This window comes from Orbicella faveolata, unplaced genomic scaffold, assembly GCF_042242905.1.
Source record: "Orbicella faveolata isolate gen_17 unplaced genomic scaffold, um_ofav_v1 contig_34, whole genome shotgun sequence".
Taxonomy (NCBI): Eukaryota; Metazoa; Cnidaria; class Anthozoa; order Scleractinia; family Merulinidae; genus Orbicella; species Orbicella faveolata.
In genome coordinates, this window is record NW_028301563.1 from 7549050 (window position 1) to 7567019 (window position 17970).

At 37.8% G+C, this 17970-nt stretch overlaps 1 protein-coding gene and 1 pseudogene across 1 annotated transcript; one reads left to right on the forward strand and one right to left on the reverse strand.

The window, feature by feature from the left end:
• Nucleotides 1–3363: 3363 nt before the first annotated feature.
• LOC149104512 (uromodulin-like) lies at nt 3364–6356 on the forward strand. The gene is made up of 5 exons (XM_089272238.1): nt 3364–3376; nt 3668–3930; nt 4199–4439; nt 4965–5087; nt 5924–6356. The coding sequence occupies exons 1-5, from the start codon at nt 3364–3366 to the stop codon at nt 6283–6285; spliced, it is 1002 nt and encodes a 333-aa protein (XP_089128364.1). The 3' UTR covers nt 6286–6356.
• Nucleotides 6357–7187: 831 nt separating this feature from the next.
• Nucleotides 7188–13269, reverse strand: LOC149104513 (solute carrier family 25 member 32-like; annotated as a pseudogene).
• Nucleotides 13270–17970: the final 4701 nt, after the last annotated feature.

The window sequence follows — 17970 nt, forward strand, 5'->3', positions numbered from 1 at the left end:
GTAGAGACATCCGCCGCAGGTTAAGAATGAGTTTCTCTCTGCTTTTCGTTCTCGTGTCATGGATTTCAGTAATCCCTTGTCCAACTCGGGCGCAAGGTGAGTTTAAAAAAATTTCCTCTTTACCTGCTTTGCATTTCATAGATACTATCTTAATTTCTAAGTCAGCATTCCCCAGTTGGGTTAAAGATGGCTGTTAAAGGATTCTTGATAATTTGGGCAACGAATCTTTAGTCGGAAATTATGCCTAATTTGTTCGAAGAAGCATCACATTCTTTCCATACCCTAAGTCTTTGTACTGTCTTAATCTTGTCAAGCGCAGACATGTGACGAGAAGAAAGAAAATCAAGAGTAGCATCAACTGATATTGTCACAATAGTCTGTACAATTTTTGAAAATTGAATGATATGTAAGCAAGCCTATCTACTTCTTTTCGTGATCGAGGGTTAGTCTGTAGTTTTCTGGTTGAATCGGGAACCAAGACATTCGCTGATGATCTCTGATTAGCCGCAGATTTGGAAGCAATGTGATAGAAATCTACACGCGTTTGTCTTCATAACCAGTTTATTCGAGTCTTAAAGTATCTTTACCCCTAATACATAAAAAGGCAAATGAAAACGGTTTGAAGAAACCATGTTTACTTGATTAAAGGTTGATGCTGAGTATTTTCCCCGTCAGTGGAAAAAGTGTCTAACATTTCACTGGAGGTGCTTACTGTAAATCCTTAGACAGTCACTCGATCTTTTTAAGTCCACAAAAAAATATCCTGTATGAGATACGGGCATCAACCATGTTTACCAAATTCAAATTACTTCAATTTTCTTGTCTTGTGTTTTAAACTTGACTTTACTTTGTGGTACACGTATATATGGCTCGTGCTTTTCATTAAAACGGTCTGTTTTCTAGAGCGAGTAGAATCATCAACTCTGCATTATTTTGGCCTCTAAGTCGAAACTCACAATGATCTAAGCGGAAGTTGCTACTGTTTGTCAAAACCGCCCCCAACCCAGGCAAATTTGAGCAGACAACAGAACTCTGATCTACTATTTATTTGTTCGGCTTGGTGTTGGTTCTTGTAAAAGCCTTTCTTGTATAATCCCATGCAATCACAGAACTCGAGAAAACGCTGTTGACAGAATTCATATTTTGATAATCGAAACAGACGAATGATTTTTCTACCTTCTCTTGCAGTTTTTCCCAATGAAAAGGAATTTAAAACTTAGTATAAATTAACTTCAATTCAAGATTGTGCAGTAGGTAATACTCAGCTGCTTTAACATATGCTACAACAAGAGGAAATTTAAGGAGTGTTAAAGCGCGCAATTTAAGGAGTGTTAAAGTGCACGATTTAAGGAGTTTTAAAGTGGGCAATTTTAGGAGTTTTAAAGTGCGTAATTTCAGGAGTGTTTAATTGTAAAATTTTAGGAGTCTTCAATTGCACAATTTGAAGAGTCTTAAAGTGCGTAAATTAAGGAGTCTTAAAGTGCACAATTTAAATTGCGCGCTTTAAGACTCATTAAATGGTGCAGTTTAAAGTGCGCTATTTAAGCAGTCTTAAAGTGCGTAATTTAATGATTCCTAAAGTGCGTAATTTAAGGAGTTTTAAAGTGCGCAATTGAAAAAAAGCCTTAAAGTGCACAATTTTAGGAGTCTTAAAATGTTTTATTGAGAGGGTCTTAAAGTTCGCAACTTAAGGAGTCTTAATAAAGTGCGCAATTTAAGGAGTGATAAACTGAGCGATTTAAGGAGTCTTAAAATACGCGATTTAAGGCGTCTTAAAGTGCGCAATTTAGGGAGTCTGAAAATGCGTAATTTAAGGAGTGCCTAAGTGCGAAATTGTAAGAATCTTAACTTGTGTAATTTCTAAAACCTTACATTGCGCAGTTTAAGGAGTCTTAAAGTGCGCTATTTAAGGAGTCTTAAAGTGCGCAATTTAAGGAGTCGTAAAGTGCGCTACTTAAGAATTGTTAAAGTGTGCAATTTCAGGAATCTTAAAGTGCGCTATTTAAGGAGTTTTAAAGTGCGCAATTTAAGGGATCTTAAAGTGCGTGAGTTAAGGAGTGTTGAAATGCCCTACTGAAAGAGTCCTAAAGTGCTTAATTTAAGGAGTGTTGAGCGCGCAAGGAACTTGAAAATAGACAAATTACATAACGCATTTTTTGGCGGTGATCCTCATCATTACCCACCGCTAATTTAAAATAACAATACTCTTAGCGGAGGTTGTTTAAGCGAAAATCCTAAAGAGAGGTTTGCAGGGGTTTGACGTTATAGTAAAAATATTATCGAATTAAATGTAAATTGTTTTGTAAAAACTTGCCAAAGATTAAAACCCTGTATAAATTTCCCTCAACCAGAAACGTTTTGACTAAAACAGAGACTAAAAATAAGTTCATGATGTAAATCCAACATAGTCGTCGTGTCTCGTATTAATTAGTCATTTCTGTGGCAATCTAATTTCGGTCTTGTAGCACGGAAATTTTCCATTAGACCTAATCACACCTATCAGTCTACAAAAGCTGATATTTGGAGAGCAGGATTCATTCTTCTGCCATAGAGCGAAATTTCGGGTTCCACACTCTTATTTTTTTCTTAACTAAACTTGAAAAGCTTGATCAGCACTCTCTATTGTCAGAATATTAATATGCTGTCTAAATGGACAGGTGGCAAAAACAACGTGGATATTATATTGATATACCACCAAATTCTCACAAAGACAGTAACTGAGAAATGTGTGATGCTTAGCTAGGAGAATTTATGATTGATCTCGGCGAGGGAAAGATTAAAAAACAAGCCGCTACTACAACTTTAAAAAGTCGATTTAAGTTTCATACCTTTTTACGTTCTCCGCTAATTATCACTAAATTACGACTTCGAGATGTCCAGTCTTCAAAATATTTGTAGTTTGCAATTTCAATCAAACACTAAGTAAACGATTTAACTATCAGCGTCGGATATTTAAGAAGGAATTCACCTAAGGTTCGAGTAACATGTGGACAAACACTTTGTACTGAGATTATTTCCATAGTGTTTCAAACTTCGGTTTGACTGTTTTAAAATTCTTCTGAAAAAAAAATCATGTCTAACACCAGCATATGTCGAAAAAACACTTGAAAGTACTGGTGAAATGAAACTTATGATAAAATTTTATCTGCGTTTGCATTATTTCTTTGAACTTTTAAATTTATCTTCTGCAGTTCCCATAACTAAAATGTTCTCAATGTTGCTCAAGGCAACTATTTAATACTATCTTTAGCTTTAAGAAAATTTAAAAGGGACTGAAAAGTACCTAAAATTATTCTGGTCCACTAGAAACTGAAATTTCTCAATTTACTATCAGATTTTGTCATACATTCTTCATAAAAAGCGATGACACTGAAAGGTAAACCCTGAAGTACATCATGCAGTTATCTCGAATCATGACTAAGGAAGCCGACAAGAAAATTGGGACTACACTCTTGGCTTCCTTTTAAGGAAGTTATTCCTTATTTGGTATGAGAACGATAACGAAGTGGTTAGAAATTATAGTTTGGCTAAAAAAAAATAATCTTGTGCGTTGGGAGTAAATCGAAATAAAGATATACTGCATGTTTGTACTTGTCCTATGTACTTGTTTCAGAATTTCTTTTATTTATTATAAGCTCTTTAAATAAACATGCTTATATTTTTTCAGATGGAGGACGGGAGCTGTACTTTCCAGCCTACTATTTCTATGCTGAGAAACGTTTAGTGAACCACTGGATAAAAACCATGATTGTCAAGGACTTGGACGAGTGTGAATACCGTTGCTACCTGGATGCAAACTGTGTCAGTCTTAATATCAAGAACAAAGATCATGACAGTGGAACACACGAATGTGACCTGAATAACTCCACTCACCTGGAGCATGACGGGGATCTGGAGGACAACCCGCTTTACTACTATCGTGGCGCCGAAGTAAGTGACTATCATTTTTGTTTTTTGTTTAACTTTTCGCCTTCAGTTGTTTAATAAGCCAATTTATACCAAGGATAATGGGCATAAAAGCTCTCCACGAAAACTAAGATCTTAATATTTGTGCATAAATTACTTTTCTTACTTCCGGGTTAAGTCGGCTAAAGTCGGCTGACTAGAATTTCAATTCCAGTTGTGAAATAAACCTATATCTTGAACAGTCGTTCATATATTTATTCTAACAACGAGATAGCATTAGATTAATTATAAGCAACTATATTTCATTTCTGTGTTTCAGAACAAGTGCGGAAAGATCGGATGGAAGTGCGAGAACAACTCAACTTGTCAGTCCGGTTTTACACAGAAAGGATATCGATGTTCGTGTAGTACTGGGTTCGAGGGCGAACACTGTGAGAATGGTAACTATGCTACTCCTAACATACCCTTGTGTTGTAACTATCATTTAGCGCAAATTTCATTGAACATCAAACATTCTGTGGTAGAAGCTGAAAGTTTGAACATCCCGTTCTTAACATATTAACATTAAAACTCGCATATTTCTAGAAAATAGTTCACCACGAATTTTGACTCTCTTAAACGATTTTTCCGGTCTTTTCCCCAGACAAACTCTCGATCACTTACAGACAGCTTCTCGGTAGAAATTAATAGTTAGATTTGCTCTGAAAACCAAGTTTAACTGATATTCCTAATTTTATAATTTTTAGAAGTAAACTGACGAATTAAAGGCACTTAGTTGTTTCTCCGATTCAGTGGATCTTATGAATAAATAAATAAATAAATATACATTTATATAGCGCCATTTTCCACTAATTGTCCATGGCGCTTTACAATACTTTAAAATTAAAATCCTAATTCTTTAAAAACCTAAAATCCTAAAACCTAAAAGTTAAAATACTAAGAATTAAATACGCTATATAATACAATTACGCTACAAATAAAAAGTAAAAACTACAAATCAAATGCACGCTTAAAAAGATAAGTCTTAAAAGATGAAACATGTTTTGACTTAACTTTAGATATTGATGAATGCGATAGGCGTTCTCACAAATGCCACGTGAACGCCAGCTGCAACAACACCAAGGGAGGGTACAACTGCTTCTGTAAAGACGGATACACTGGGGATGGACAAAATTGCACAGGTATGTTTCATGTCTGTGTATAGCATACTTTAAGCCAATGAATGATACACGATTCAACATTTGCTGAGCAACGAATGTTGCAACTGCTGTTCAACAAATGTTGAACAGTGTATCATGTGATGCTGAACGTTGAAATATGCCGTTCAACATGTTAAAAGTTGTTGAACGAAAATAGAGCAGGCCATTTTTTGTATTCTCGCTATTGGACTGGAACTAGCTTGTAACTGAGGCTAACGCAAGGAGTCTTTTCAAAGCAAATTATATTAATCTCTTTTTAATGATATTCCCCCGCACCAGCCTCCATGGCAAGCTACAACCTTTGTCTCTTGCAGTTGTAGAAAACGTCATTCTTTTCATATTTTGTCCCTCCTCACCCCTATGCAATGTTAACATAACACATTCATCTAACATAAGTTTGCATTATACCATTTTCAAACATTGAAAGAGGGAATGGGGGTGCTGACACTTATGCTGTAGATATTACGGTTATAAGTTCATGTTTTGGCAAATTTTCCAACACAATTTGTCCATGATTGCGGTTCTAGTCCAATAGCGAGAATGCGACAATGTTCTATTAGTACACCTCTTCCTATTTCACGTGATTTACCCCAATGGAAATTTAGTTCTTTTATGTATTCAGACCCCAAACGAAAAAATCGGAGAGCATCAAAGACGCTAGAGTTTCTCTTGACTGCGCATCGAGCAACTCTATGATGCACGCTAAAGCATGAATCAATTCTTAGTTATGTATTTCATTGATTTAATTTTTTCGTATTGTTCAAATGTCTTTCTGTGTTGATTACATATTTATTTACACATTTGTGTATTTCCTTTAGTTGATGTTTGTCAAAATTACCAAACTCTGTCCGATGCAAACAGAAAGCATGACTACGAAGCAGGAGATCACGCCAAATGTGACGAGACACTCAATGGCTGGTATCGCTTCCAAGGAGCTGCAGGCACAAAAATGGTGACCACATGTCCACCGGAATTCCGTTGTGATACAGCCTATCCTGTCTGGTTGAGTGGTGGTCATCCTACAGTGGCTGAGGGTACAGTCTCAAGAAGAGTCTGTATTCATAAGTCTAACTGTTGTGAAATATTTTTCCCCATTAAAGTAAAGAACTGCAGCTCCTACTACATCTACAAGTTGGTTCACCCACGGAATTGTCCCGCCCGTTACTGCAGCACTGACTAATCCAGTTACAAATGCCATTACTGTAAAACCTACACATTGAGGGACGGCTGAATACGTTTACTTTCATTGGTCTTTTTTGTTTTTCTTTGCGATTACTAACAGGCCCGGGCACCCGAAAACCAACCAAATAGAACTACAGAAGAAATTAACTTCGCATCAGACCTTTTCCGACTGGGCGGTTTGTTGCCCCATTTCAGACCATGTGATGATACTCTTGAGAATTATTCCTTTCAAATTTTCAAATTTTCCCGTGTATGTGAATAAATAATTTTTAGATGGCTAAAAGAACAATTATCTGGAGAATATCACGTGGTCTGTAATGGGAAAACAAACCGCCCAAGCGAAAAAGGTTAAAAACAATACCATATTATGGGGTGATGTCTCAATATTAGGCCTTACAAGTACAAGTATTTCTACACAGATTGTTTCACGTTGTAGAAATCATAGGGAGTTGAGGGGCACGAGGTTAACAATTTTCGGTCAAAATATCTTCTTTACAGCTCGATTTTTTGTTTGTTCTCTGTCGTTCTTGCGTTTTGAAAGGGGAGATGCAAGCTGCGCATGTTTTTTTTTTTTTCTTTTTTTTTAATGGATTTTCTTCTTTTTTATTACCAACTGTATTCTTGCTATACAACTGTAGTACTATAGTACACGTGACTCCACACTCACTCGAGTGATGTCGCGCGGAATGAGGTATATCATGTACAACACTTTACTAATAATACTAATTTAGAGGCATTCCAAAGATCGTTCAATGTCAAGATTGATAACATTCATCCTGAGTCGACCATACCAGACTCAAGTTGTTAATCAACCATGTAACCAACGAACCACCAATAAGAACATGCATTAAGCAATAAGGCTTGTTGTTGCATCAAACCGGACGAAATTCCAGTTCCATTACAATGTCTCTTGAGAGTTTTTCACCTCTTTTCTTATCAGTTGTAGCTGTTCTTTAATATCAAAACTGCGGTAAAAAGTATGCATTCATTTCTAGATTTTTCCTGAACGATGGCCACTTACAACTAAATCCTTTTCCTCAAACTAAGGGTCCAGTTGAAACATTTGAGGTATAAAGAGCATCGTTCAGACTGCTCTGGCATTTTTCTACTTCATTATTAATTCCCTCGATGCTAACTGGAGGGCAGAAGAGCGTGAATCCCGTTTTCGTACACCATAAAGGTAAGCGCACAAGCTGGAGTCACTCTGAAAAACAAACAAACAAACAAACAAAAAATAATAAGCACAGACAGTTGCTAGTTGCTTCATTGATTGTTTATTGACTTCACAATTTAGTTTCGAGTTGGCTTGTTTGTTGGTAATATCTTTTTCTCGTTTTTCTTAGTTTTCGTGTTTGTTTTGTTTGTTTGTTTATGTTTGTTACTTTGCTTGTTTGTTCGTTTGCTCGTTTTGATGTTTGCTTGCTTCCTTTGTTTGTTTGTTTTGTTTTTATTTCGTTTTCCATCTTGCTGCTTTGTTGTCTGTGTTTGCTTGTACCATTTAATTATTTTTCCTCTTTCTTTCACTGGTGTTTTTGTTTCAAACTGTTAACCACGTGAAGTAATAATGAAATAATTCATATTTGAACTGCGGTTGTAGATGAAAGTGAAGAATGATCATCGCAGTAAATTTAAAAAAAACATCAGAGCGTCAACGGGATTCGAACCCGTGACCTCCGCAATACCAGTGCGATGCTCTACCAACTGAGCTATGAAGCCACACACTCCCTATGTGTGGCTTCATAGCTCAGTTGGTAGAGCATCGCATCGGTATCGCGGAGGTCACGGGTTCGAATCCTGTTGAAGGCCTGATTTTTTTCAGGCTTCTTCTTTCCAATTGCTTAAATTGGAAAATTTACTGCGATGATCATTCTCCACTTTCATTGTTAGCCACGTCAATTGAAAGAGTCGTTGAATTACTGCGCCTTTCAAAAACACGCGAACTCTGAAGCTCAGTCAAACCTCAACTACGTTTTTTTTTTAATATTTTTTTTCTTTTTTTTTTTTCCGCTGCTGTCAATAATAATGACAAGGAGATAAGGAGATAAGATAAAGAGACCGCTTAATAGCGACAACGGACATTTTTCTCTATCTCAAGTGACAAGTTCATGAACAAAGTTGACTGCGTTTTACAGACACTGGTTATCTGAGCACCGCAGATTTTCACAATTATGTACCGATTCTAATCTGTTAGAAAATGAAAGCTTTTAATTTCACTAAACTTACTATAATAAATAAGTATTGACGCTCTTGCACTTGACAAGGGAACTTTAAATTGAGTGCGAGACATTTGCATATTTGTTCTTCTGTTACATAGATTAAATAGATATTTTGGAAGTAGATTTTAATTCAGTAAATTTTTATGTATATAATTTTAGATAAGATAGGTTTATACTCAATACTATTGGCCATTTTTTCTGTTACAATAAACTGTAATTTAGAGCGTTCTCAATTAGTTCTGTTAAGCTAAATACACCGGCACTGTGAAATAAAGTTATGATTTATTTGCAAATCGACAAAACATGTGTTCACTGAGTCTATTACGAGAACTCGGTTAATACGGACACCCGAGTAATGTAGATACTTTTGTGTATCTTTTCCGTGGTGCTCTACAAAAGCCTAACATGCGCGCTGTACTGCGACTAGCAGAAGGCTGACCAGTTGCCTATTTACAAAGTGTGAAGAGGTAATTTCGCGACTACCAAGAACAAATCGAGTATAATATGTAGCAACATAGAGGACTTCAACGCAAGGTATTTAGATTACCAAACATGCTGCTTTTAAAAAAAAAAACAAAGCAAAACAAAACAACAAAACAAGACAACAACAGCAACAACAACAACAAAAAAGACAAAATCGGTAAATGAAACCTTAGAAAGGGGATTTAATGCATTTGCCATTCGGAGGAACTAAACTGTATGTGACAGTGAAAGAGAACGTTAATAGTCTTCTGTTGGTATGGAATGCACGCATGTCGCTTAAGATTAATTTATTGAGTCTTTGGTTGCAAGGTTGGTTAAACATTTGTTAAGCATGGATCTCAGCTTCAGTTCTAGTTTGAAATTTTATTAGCACCAGTTTATATCTGAAGGTCTGTGAATCTTTTAATTACCTCTAACCCGCAGGGGTTGACGTACTTGCACTTGGTTGGGGAATTCGTTCCCAATTTTTCCCGCTGGGTTTTAGGGTTTTGGAATCAGGCTGTTACGCAAGCCTTATCACCTGAGTGCTACTTTAATTCAATTTTGTTGTGTACCTTACAGCTAGTATATTATTTGAGTTAGTAAGGCTGCACGACCGGCAGTAAACATTACGGCTCTCGATTTGAGCTGCACAGCAATTCCTGAATACGAGTCGCAGATATAAATAACAAATCACAGATACCGTCACGCCAGCAAGAATGACCACAACTGCAATATACTGGTCCCTATTACTGGGATTTGACAACAACGCGGGGAGACGCAAACAAGAATGCATGTTCCCAGACTTTGTGGTAACTGTGGTAATTTGGGGTTATTGTATGTGTCAAAAATCATCTTGCCTCAGAACATTAGGAATCAGTCCCTTGTAAAGTCCTTCCACTCCTACCTATCTATAATTTTGAAATGGAACACGAAAGAAGATGTCACGTTAAGACGACAATGATATAACTACAGTGACACGCCTCGCATTACCCAGTCAAGCTTAAACACCTGCTTGGTTTGAAAAGGCGTCCCTCTGCTGATTCTGACAAGTAATACTCATAATTCTCTTCTTCTAAAAGTGTCGCCCCCCTGGGGGGAGGGGGCACTCCCAGAACAATTGGGTGGGGCTGTGTGGCCCGCTTACCCTTACCCTATTTATGACCAAATTCTGCAATATTCAATACCCTATTTATGACCTCACCAAAAATTCGAAACCCTATTTATGACCTGACCCTTAACTTAAAACCCTGTTTCAGACCTGCGTATTAATTAGTTCCCAAGTTCAGACCAATGTTAAATTACTATAAACATAATTTGTGAAGGGCTTTCGTTAATTTTCTTTTCGATAATGATGAAAAAGTAGCTTCTTGTTAAAAACATACCCATATCAAGGCTAGAGTGCAAAAACCACACCCTATTTATGAACAAAATGGCCAAAATCAGCTTAAATCGATACCCTATTTATGACCAAAACGGCTGAAAAACCATACCCTTAGGGGCTGCACATACCTATATAGCTCATGTGAGGGAATACCCCCTCACCCCCCCCCCCCCCCCCCAAGGGAGTGTCGGTTGTATAAATGCATTTTGATGGAGGGTGCTTTCCACTAAATCCAAAATTTCGGTTTGAATTTCCAGATCGAGTGGAACAGCATTTTTCATTTTTCAAAATTTCCAGACTTTGGTATGCCCAAATTTTGTCGAGTCTCTCCCCGTGGATTTCCGTTCCATTTTATTTTGCACGCAGAATTTTTTTTCGAATTTCTTAGTTGAATGCCGGTTCCCTTTTCGAAAATTTAACAATTCCCGGAATTTCCAGAGACTTTGGTAGGACATTTTCGTACCATTTGCCTGGATTTGTAAATTCAGGAACATTTAATGAAAGCCGGATAGCGCCCAAAATTTCATTAATTATAACTACGCACTACTGATCTATTAACACAGACGCGGTAATCATTGGGAAAGCGAAGTCAAAATGGACCTCTCTTGCCCGCTTAGGCCCCGAAGTGAGGATGGACCCTTTCTGGCTCTAATAACGGAGGGGATGGGGGGAGGGGGGGGGGGGAGAACTTTCAGCCCTCTGGGCCTTATATCTTTTCAGGCGTGAGGAGCAAGAAAGGAATCCCTTCCCTTGTTGTTCTACTGAAGACGTCCATAGCCACACTGCTCAACAATTAACTTGTTAGAGGAGAGTACAACTTAAAGAAAGTCAACAGACATCCACTGTTAGCTTACGTCGAACACAATAACCGTTTACTATTTAATTTCATTGTTTCTCGCTGATTAAGAGATCTCGACTCGACTCTAACCTGAACGTTTTTCGTACTATGTCCACTGCTCCTTTGTACTCGCCATGGTGTACTGATTCTTAAAATTAGAAAATTGATAATTTCAAAAGTTCAGTTCAGGATCGTGACTTAATATAGAGCCCTCCTCTCAGCAAACACCGCCATCTTTTGAATCTGTTCTTTAAAATGAGGTCTGTTCTTCCCATGAAGCGTGGCTCGAGCTTTATTCGAGCGCCAAAAAATACCATTTAAAACGGAAATGACAACATTTTTCTTGTTATTTTTCTGTTTTTATTTCTTCTCGAGAGTGCACCCTAAAAGATACTCTGACGGCAAAAAAAAGTGTGAACATCCTAAGTGAGACCAAAATCCGTGATTTACACCCCTAAGCGAGACGACGAGCCACACTGACCTTGTTAAATCAAATGGGAGTCCCCGTCCACCTTCAACCCCTCCTTACTTTACCAGCACTTACTTTAAAAGCCTGAACATTAAATTGCAATAAGCGAAGGACGAAAAGCCACAAAACCGCAATGATTTTACTGCACACGCAGCTCAAGTAGCTTCGTTCAACGGTTGAACACATTCTGGGTTACCGTGCCTCCCTTGGTAGCCTCCTCTAGACTGGTTACCAGTCCTACAAAGCCATGACCCACTGCTCTTGAAACGCCCTGTGTTCTGAAAAGCTTTACTTGGGAAGTGCTGCACCATTTTCAATGACATCAAACAAACCCTGATCAGTCCTTACCTGGAGCCTTGACCTGACCGCTTGATAGGGATACGTTGCAGTGGCGGCAAACATTTTTGACAAAGAAGCCATTATAAAATATTCTGTGGAGTTCTAGGAAAAAGGTAATAATTGAGTCAGGTTCTAAATGCATTATTTCAGCCTCTAAATGAACAGATGTAAATACTATTCTCTAAAACATGTCATAGTCACAGGCTCTAGTATCACTGACTTAAATGTATATGCTAAGTTAACTTTTGAGTTGAGAGTTGAAATACCAATGGATTTCCGAACTGCATTGAATTTACATTGCCTCGGCATGGAACATATAACAGACTATAACATGACGAAAGTTCGCTACAGGTTGCGTGACATTGCTGATACCAAGACTTACTGAGTGATAGCAGATCTACTATGCTACTGTATTGTAAGAATTGAATGACTTATTCCGTGGAAATTCTATAATAATTTCAAACTGCCAGGTATTTAGCTTTTTGAAAACACCTCCCGGCTGCCGGATAAAAACAAACAAAAGAATCAGGATACTTTTTAACACAAAGAGTTACCCTTAGACATTTACTATTCAAGTTGCTTCGTTGAGTATCCTCTTTATCCAATTAAATGTTGTTTGTCTCATCTTTCAAGTTCCGCTTACGACGATTCTTTGATTTTTCAACATCCGAGTTGTTCGTCTCAGCATCATGATTTGTTTTTTGCCAGTGTGTTTTCGTAGTTTGAACTCGTAAATGGTTACTTTGTTATCTCGTGAGAACAAGCAACAAGCATAAACTTTGCTTATCCGGCAGGCTTTCAAGTAATATAATTCGCGGGCCAAACCGTTCCGAAAACGATCGACATCTTCTTCGAGTCTTTCCCAAACTTTCTTCGCAAAACACAGAATTCTGTATAAACAGTGTTCACGAATAGCGAGAGCTGTCGCAAGCTCATCCCCAGTTCCCACGCACTACGCAAGGAACGCCTGGGGCCACGACCCCCAATTTGGCGACCAAATACGACGACGACGACGAACGGCGTGCATTTTTTGACTCGGGCTTACCTAGGGAAGCCCGAGTAATTAGCTTGTAACCCACGCATGTACGCACTGCAGAGCTATATAAATTGTTTGTTTGAATGTCTGCTTGCATGTTTTGTTAGAGTATCTTTGCTTCAATCTTAGCCTTAAGTTAAGGTTTCAAATACATAAACAGACATTTATTTACCAGTTTCATATTGATTGGTGTTCCAAAGTACTGACTGTAGCCCTTCTTAAGTTCCTAATATGCCATAAACTGCAGCGCTCCATGTGAAATTAAACACCGATACGTCCCGGTGCATACCCGTGCATATCAAACAAAATTTACATAAGACGCTTACAGCTTCTCAAAAAAAAGTAAATAAATAAATTACAGGTCTATTTTGCATGTATTTATGTTGTGGTTCAATTCTGGCATTCGTGAAATTTAATATTTCCTTTCCTTTGATCTTCATTATGACAATTATAATATTACCGTGAATACACCAGAACACTGTAAAATACAAAATTGTACCAAGGTTAAAATTGAACCACAACAACTACAGTCACACCCCTCATCAGAGACGCTTCCACAATAGGTCACCAGATAAATCAGAATTCATACAATCTCCACCTGTATCATACAGACACTACCATAACATGGGCACTCAGTTTGGCGCTCTGTCACCTGTGCTGGAGAGGCCCAACTTGGCTTGATTATCAGTTTTTATACCTGCGCACGCTCTGATTGGTCGAAAGCCGATCTTTTATCAGAGTACAAAACATAGATCACGATAAGCGTGTTTTATTGTTTTTCGCCACATTACTTCTATATCATAAAGCAAATGATCAAGCATAAGCCATGTAAAAGTACACTGTGATAAAGCACTCCTGGCATTTGAGAACACTTGAGAAATGTAGAAAACACTCGCCTGCCTTGAGTTCTCCAATGCACGTCGTGTTTTATCACAGTGTAATTTTACACGGTTTAGGCTTCTTTAATTGTGAAATAATGTGACGACAATGATCATCAGCATTAGTAATATAAAAGGTCATACTGCAGTATCTTACAGCAATATGATAATGCTCAGTGCCACACCTTCAAAGTAACATACAGCCACTGTAGCCCCAAGTGCATGTGTTCATAAATCATTATGGTCGCCGTAACTGAAACCAGAGGAAAAGATCATATTCACAAAGAACTTTACAACAGCAATATGAGATTTTTTGACAGGCAATACTCTCACCTTGTACAATCCTCGGAGTCCCTCATGTCTCCATTACTTTAAAAGTGCGTCTGTGAGACAGAATTGTTTCAAAAGGATAAGAATGATACTGCATAATGTTGACACTAGAAGCTGGTGCTTTAACCCCCAACTCACCACCCCGCTTAGCCAGGCTTAAAGTAAGAGTTTAGAGTATTAGAAGTTGTGCAAGCCCGGGAAGACATGACGACTACTGACAGAAGGGAGAGTTGCTTGATACTTGTGACTATGGCATATTAAAAAAGCACACACTGTAAGGTTATGAATGTTTAAAACCATTAATGATACTTCCCATACTCTCAAGACACAGAGCTTAAACAGGTGATATATAATATTGATCTCCTGAGGAAAGAGAATTTTACAATTAAACTAAACATCATCAGTTTCTCTTCCACACACTCTTTGAAATGTTTTACAATGAGGGTATCATTAATTTTCTGCCATTTAATCTGAGTGCAACAATAAGCTTTTTATGACTGGCACCAAGGGAAACAGTGAGTTTTGTTTCCCCGAGACCCTCAATGTCATTGAGGTTGAGGGGAAACAAAACTCAGTGTTTCCCGCGGGGCCAGTTATTAAGTGCTTTGTTATACCTTCCAACTCAAAAGAAAAAAAAAAAAAAAAAAAATGCGAACAAATCGTTTGCTTCATCCTGGCTGGCTCACAAATTTGCCCGGTTTTAAGGAGCATGACATGATCACATGCGAGTCAAAAGTTGAAGTTGTTCTTTCCCTAGGGATGTTAGTGAGGCCTGTTCGCCATAGGGAGTCAGTGCGTTTTGACCCATGACACGTGACACGTCCTCCTCCAATCGCAAAACGTATTTGAGTTGGGAGGAGTAACAAAAACTCTTAACTGTTTATAGTCTGTGCAAACTTGAAAGTGTAAAACTGACACTTTTTAAACTTTAGTAACAGTAATTCCTGTCCATTATTTTCAATACAATTCATGATTTCCACATACACTGTGACTACATGAACTCACCAAGCATTCCCTTTATACTGAGGTGCCTGAGTAATTCCAGCTTGTGGATCAGTGTATTGAAGGCATAAGCGAGTTTTCACAACCCAGATTGGGTTTGTTACTGATGGAGTTCCAATTCCTAGAAGAGCATTTGTTTCATTTAACACTTAAGCTAAGCATTACAAGCATACATGTAGATGATGGTTTATACGACCATGTATGCTTTGATTCATAGTTTTCCCCAATGAATGAACACGAAAAGATAAAGTTTAATTTTTCAAGGATTAAATTTAAAAAATCAGAAAACTAAAAAGAGACACTCACCAATTAATACTAAATATTTTTTAAATGTAGAGATTACTAATAATATATCATTTTATTGATTGTGCCATTGGACTTAAGAAGAGTGTTAAATATGTTAAATATGTTGTCACATCTGACAGCTTTCATTTTATTTACAGTGTATGTAAGATCTCTACATACACATATCAAGACTGAAAATCACATATTTCTCAGTTGAAAATAGTTCACCATGGGAATCTTGTAGACGAATTTCCCCGTCATATTTTACCTTAATTTTAGATGTTGAGGAATGCAGTAGAGGTTCTCACAAATGCCACTTGAACGCCAGCTGCAACAACACCAAGGGAGGGTACAACTGCTCTTGTAAAGACGGATACTCTGGAGATGGACATAATTGCACAGGTGTGTTTCTTGTCAGTATATAACAGTACATCTTTTGATATTTTATGTCGAGAAATAGATGAGATTCATTCACTTCACGTCAGCCTATGCAAACCTAATCAGCGCGGAAGCCAGCAGGACAACCAGACAAGCAAACAAAAGACAAATAGTATTTTCACAGCATGTTATTCCTCTGTAGGTTAATGGCGGTAACATTGCGTCAAGTGGTGTCAACGATTCTCCTGTACACATTTATAATAATCCCTTGTGGAGAAAAAAAGTGAGAGTAAAGTGTCTTGACTTGCCAATAGCATAGGTCGACGATGTAAAGCTGTAGAGACCACAGAAGGCATAAAATGTTAGCAGTATGTCAAGTCCTAATGCAATCACGGTTCCTCTAATTTGAATCATTTGACCACCAATATTTGCATTCGATCGTACCTTTCAGATATCGAGGAGTGTGCTACCTGACGCCATACCTGTGAAAACAAACCGAATTCTGAGTGCAGAAATACCGAAGGATCATTCAACTGCCCTTGTGAGTTTGGATACGTAAGCAACGACAATGGGCAAACTTGTACAGGTAAACACTCTGCATCTTATTACATTTTAATTACCTTTCAATCCATTGGCTCTTGTCTAGTAAGGAATTTTTTCATTCGATTAGCCATTTTTTCGCGTAAGTGCTTGTCCATCTACCCACGCTCGAGAAGGCGGTAGAAACCTGAAGCGCAATTTGAATACTGATTATTTTTGCCTACGGTTTTGTAGTCATTCTATAAACCCTAGCTATACCTGACCTGTAAACACATTTTCTCGAGCATTTTAGCAAACCGAATAAATTGAGGAAATCTCCATACTTAGTAAACACAACATTAGACTACGAATAGTCCCTCTTCCGCTTAGTACGTTGAGCGAGACCGTAAATAAACCGCGAGAAAAGAAAATGGCCGCGTGAACTCGCGCGGTGATTTTCTTCTCGCGGTTTTCTATCGCGTCACGCACGGCGGACAAAGCGAAAAAGGGGCTACTCGTAGTCTAACACAATATGCAAGCGTCAAATATAACAAATCCATTTACTTTCGCAACTAGCAAAACTCGCCTGACATTATTAACAAATACAGTTTTATTTCTTTTAGACTTGAGTTTTATATCGGTGAAAACCGAGAGAAAACTATTTGTTTACAATATGCAACTTAAACAACTGAACTTACAACAAAGCATGCAACTCAAGTATCACTGTTTAGGGATTAGCGGAATTAAAACAAAGAAATTTTATTAAGTTACTCAGAGCATGGTTTCTAATCAGGAAGACTTAACAACTCCTATTGTAGATATCTCGCCGAAGCAACGTTACAGTTTTTATAGAAAACGCGACCAAGGGTTCTACAACAAAGAGCCGCTTACCGCAATTTGGCAATTCGCATCAGTGTGAAATTTCCAGGCAGAAACGCCAAGCAAAATTTATGAAGAGTGAAATGAACTAATCTTTTTGATTGATCAATGAATCGACCACATTGTACCGTTTTCACCGTTTCTTAAAGTCTCTAAACACACCAAACACGTTTGATTTTTCTATGTGATTTTCTCCCGCAATGTCTGCAGGGACGGACGCTCGCTTGCTCTCACGTTGACGTTATTACCAAACTTTCTCGGTTTGATGGTGTACTAAAAGTCTTTTACCCACGGTGTCCCTCTGCTGCGCTTCGCGAGCTGAAGCTCCGCTATGAGTCAATTCTTTTATAACATCCAAATTAAATAAGAAACAAACTGTACGTGCGATGATGAAATGAAATGCAATTCACAGTTGATCAATAGAGCAATTCAACTCACTCTCTTTTCTCTTTTTTTTTTTTTCTTTTGGTGTTTGTTTTTTTCTTTAGTTGATCCATGCCATGCGAAACCCTAAACAGTTTTAATAGAAATATTAACAATAAAGAATCTTTGCGTAATCCATTATGTGACAATACTGAATCACTGTCCAGCAATGGCGCCTGGTATCGTTTTCAAGGAGTTGGGGGAACAAGATTTCCAACCGATTGTCCATCAGTCAAACGATGTCA